The 3939-nt window shown below is 39.0% G+C and overlaps 1 protein-coding gene across 2 annotated transcripts in view; it reads right to left on the bottom strand.

Annotated features, from left to right (window-relative positions):
• Nucleotides 1-2441: 2441 nt before the first annotated feature.
• ATP13A5 (ATPase 13A5) overlaps nt 2442-3939 on the bottom strand; it is a 109761-nt gene continuing 108263 nt past the window's right edge. For both annotated transcript variants that reach the window (XM_079155745.1, XM_079155746.1), the window contains exon 30: nt 2442-3755. In XM_079155745.1, coding sequence (XP_079011871.1) covers nt 3495-3755 — 261 coding nt within the window. In that variant the 3' untranslated portion in view covers nt 2442-3494. The remainder of the gene's footprint in view (nt 3756-3939) is intronic.

Below are 3939 nucleotides of genomic sequence, written 5' to 3'. Positions count from 1 at the left end.
TCATTGAGCCAAGGAAATTTTTTTCCCTACTAGCATAGATTTGCTGTGGCAGCTGGAACAAAAAGCAGTAGCCTCTGAGTGAGCCAGCAGAGGATCTTAATAAAATCACATCACATTTTATTTTCTACTATAAATATTGTTTTCCATTTCCCTAAGGGTGTCTATTTTGCCAGAGGGATGGAGAATCATTTCCAGAGGGAAGGAAAGTTAAGAACCCCAAATTGTTAGGGTTGACATCTTAATTCATATTCCTTTTCTGTGAAAAAAGAAACTGGGGAAATTCAGTGTTTGGTTCAGCAGCTTGAGGACCTGTGAGTGACAAGCCATTTGAGAGTGTGCTTCCAACTCCCCACACTCTGTAAGTGTGGGTGGGAAGAGCACGGGAGGAGCTCTTCACTCCCAAACTTCAGATCCAGCAATTTCCCTGGAATTCACTTGCTTGTCAGGAGCACACGACAAGCCATGAGTGACATGGGCTGTTATTTCTACATTACATTGTTCCCTCTGGATTTTGAATGTTTCAGGGGTTTGACATTTTAACCTTGGCAAGAAATCACTAAACGTTGGTTTAAAGTGCCATATTTAGAAAACAATATCCCATACCACTTTTTAAGGTTTTAACTATAAGCCAAGGAGTGTCATGATTTTATTCTTACATTTTATTGGTTAGATGTTGAATTTAAAATCTGCTTTTTAATACCATTTCAGTAGACTTCTTCATAACCCCAGGTGAGGAAAGGTGGGGCACAGGTCTGTCTAAGCTGATAATGGACACTATTACTTACCCCATAAACCACATTACCAGCCAATGGCATCCTCCTCACGCCATCCTGAAAAGCATGGCATTAAACAAAGGAAACAGTGAATATGGGGACAGACTATGATGAACTAGAATATGGTAGATAAAGTAACTAGACAGAAGACAGTGAAAGTCTTGGACCTATTACACTGATTTAGATGTTACCTCATGTCCAGAAGTACTGTATGAGCTACTCACAGGCTGTACAATAGCAGGGTTGGTGCACTGCAGTCCTGGCCAGCAGAGATCTTCTCCCTTTTCCCTCCTTTTTCGTCAGCTAACCCTTTCTTTGTCATGGCACTGGCTCTGTCTCCAGACAACCCCCAAACTCTGTCCCTCCACGGTCATCTGAAGAGGTATGTGTGTCTTCCACCAGGTACCAGGATCCAAAATCCAAAATTACTTTTGTGAGTGTGTGTGGTGTTGGGGATTAAACCAGGGCCTCATTCATGCTAGGCAAGCACTTTACATTGATCTACACCCACAGCCCTTATTTTATTTTGACAGCATCTCACTAAGTTGCTCAGGCTGACCTTGAACTTGTGATCCTCCTGCCTCAACTTCCCCAGTAGTTGGGATTTTAGGCGTGTGCCACCATGCCAAGTCCTTTAACTTTTTAGTCTAAATTCAGGTTCTTGTTCCATTATGTCCTGCTCCCAAGAAATAGCCAATGAATGAGCAGGTTTCTAGAGTTGCTGAATTAAGGTGAGACTGGCAGTAGCTTGTTACCTTTCCCCAGGTGTGTTTCCTTTCCATTTAAGGCAGTCCACAGAGAGCCAATCTTAATCCAAGGGAGGAGACCTGGTTTTGGCAAAATTACAACTTTGGCAGGTGAGGGGAATGGAGTTAACCTCCTGAGGGCCAAAGTCAAATCTTTCCAGAGCACCCTGAGGTCTCTGCTCCAGAAGACAGTGCTAGCTGGGCAGGATAAAGCCACAAATGCACCTTTGAATTCATGGATTCATTTTCACATTGGTAACATTGGAGGTGTCAGTGTTCTTTCCCCTTAGAAGTCAGCTCAAGAGTTAATCATGGGTTTCCCCATAAAAATGGCCCTTCTTGGGGAAAGGCTGCCTGAGGCTACCTAGCTTATTTTCCTGCAGGTCATCAAGGCCATCATTGGCTGGGTCATTGTGCTCATTGTGCTTTGATCAAACTTTTTTTCCCCAACATGATTAAACCTTCCTGTGAACATATTTTTGATAGTCAGTCATGGAGTTCAACTTCACCTGTTCCATAAAAGAAATGTGAGATAAGGATCATCACCCACCAGATAGCTAGATTTTTAGTAAAACTGAAAAAAAAAAAAAAAAAAAAATCCAGGCTGCACTTGTATTGAATCAGGATTTTTTAAAAAAATGTTTATGCTATCTAAATGTCATATCATATCAATGAAATCTTTTCATTCTAAAAGTCAAATTACTGAATACAGATGTCAACTCAAGGAACCCAAGCTACCATATATTTAGGTTAACATTACATTTCCTAATCATAAGCTAAAATCTCTTTTTTCAAAAAAATCTTTGTTGTTGTTAGGCATTAACTTAGACACATTTTGAAAATGATCTCTCTCCAGAGATCCATGAATGAGAGAAAAGAAAAAAAAAATATTGAGAGTTTTTTTTTTAAGTAAGAGGGTTTATTTGTGCTACTAGTTTGAGTAATATAGTTTATAATGCTATTTATAGGAGCATATTGCTGAAATGTTGAAAAAATGTGTCAGTCCTAAATATTACAGATTGTAAACTTAAGGCTTTCTCACATTGAGTCCATATACCATGATATTAGGCACACATTTGACAATTATGGGATGGACTGGTTTTAGTTAACCAGCAGTTAGCTTTAAATTCTAGAAAACCTAGTAGGTAATTTCAAACATTCACCTGAAATAAATTCTGTCCTCTGAAGTGTGTGTGTGTGTATATATTTGGCCTGTTTTTTGACTTAGAACTTGAAGTTTGGGTGTGTCAGTGTACAGAATAAATCAAGGCACCAGACTTTTTTAGGTGAAAAGCACATTTTAAACATTCATTCCATTATCTTTGAGATCTACCATGGATCTCCTAGCTCACTACTTTGGGAATTGCCAAACTTTGGTGGAGTTTGCTTAGGTATTAGCTATGCCTGGGCTAAGATTATATGCAATTAACACAAATCTCTGCCATTCTCCACTTCCACATGACTCGGGCTTACTATAAAGTTAGGGTTGAATTTCTGAAGTAAATGTTAATACTTATTTCTATTAAAACCATACAATGAAGCAAAAAGAAGAATTTAGTTACCTTGTAAAAAGATATGTACATATATGTTCTTTACAAATGTAAGATTTAAAGAAACTTGTGACAATTAACTTATTGGTAAAACTTTCAAAGACCGAATATTTCCTCAGTTTTTCTTTCTTCTGTTGTCATTCATACTTCTAATTTCATTATCCTAAGAGTTGTGCATTTAAATAATGTAATATGAATAAAGCATATTAAAATGATAATCCAAGAAATGCATTTTTTCTCCCAATTGGAAAGGATATAATCAAAATAGATAAGTTCAGGTCCTTTGTTGCAAGGCTAAATGCATTAAGAAAAGTGCTTTGAATGCTCAGATGGAGAGAAAAAAGATAAGGGGATCCTCTTTTCACCTTCCACAATGTTTTAGTTTGGAGGAGGGTGATGCTGCTCAACATGTACAAGAATTCCAATTAGAGTCTGGTCCAAAAATGCTGTTCCTTGATTTGGTCCCCTGATTTGAGTTTTTCTTTTGAGACCAGTTCATGGTTTTCATAGCCTTTGTTGATGTAGAATCCATTTTTACCGTCACCTGCATAATCTGTCCTGTTTATGGGGGGCCAGGTAGAGTCTTCTGCCAGCTTTTTTTGCCAGATCCGATATTGACTCTTAGAGTTGAATCCAAATTCATTCTTGATCAACAGCCAGAACTCTCGATTTTGAAGGATGGCATCCTGGAAAATCAGGTGGGAAAAACAGTCACATCATTGTGCAGCCTCCCTGCAGCCAGGCAGCTCACTACCACTGGTCCCCAGGCTTCCCCTGGGTTGTGCTCCTGGCAGCAGCTGCTGCTTTTCCTCCCTGAGGTTCCCTCAGTCTTTCCTTAAGAAGTAAGTGGTTACTTCTGTTCACAGATAC

This window comes from Sciurus vulgaris, assembly GCF_902686455.1.
Source record: "Sciurus vulgaris genome assembly, chromosome: 10".
Lineage (NCBI taxonomy): Eukaryota > Metazoa > Chordata > Mammalia > Rodentia > Sciuridae > Sciurus > Sciurus vulgaris.
Note: the sequence above shows the minus strand (reverse complement) of the source record. Positions and strands in the feature narration are given on the sequence as shown.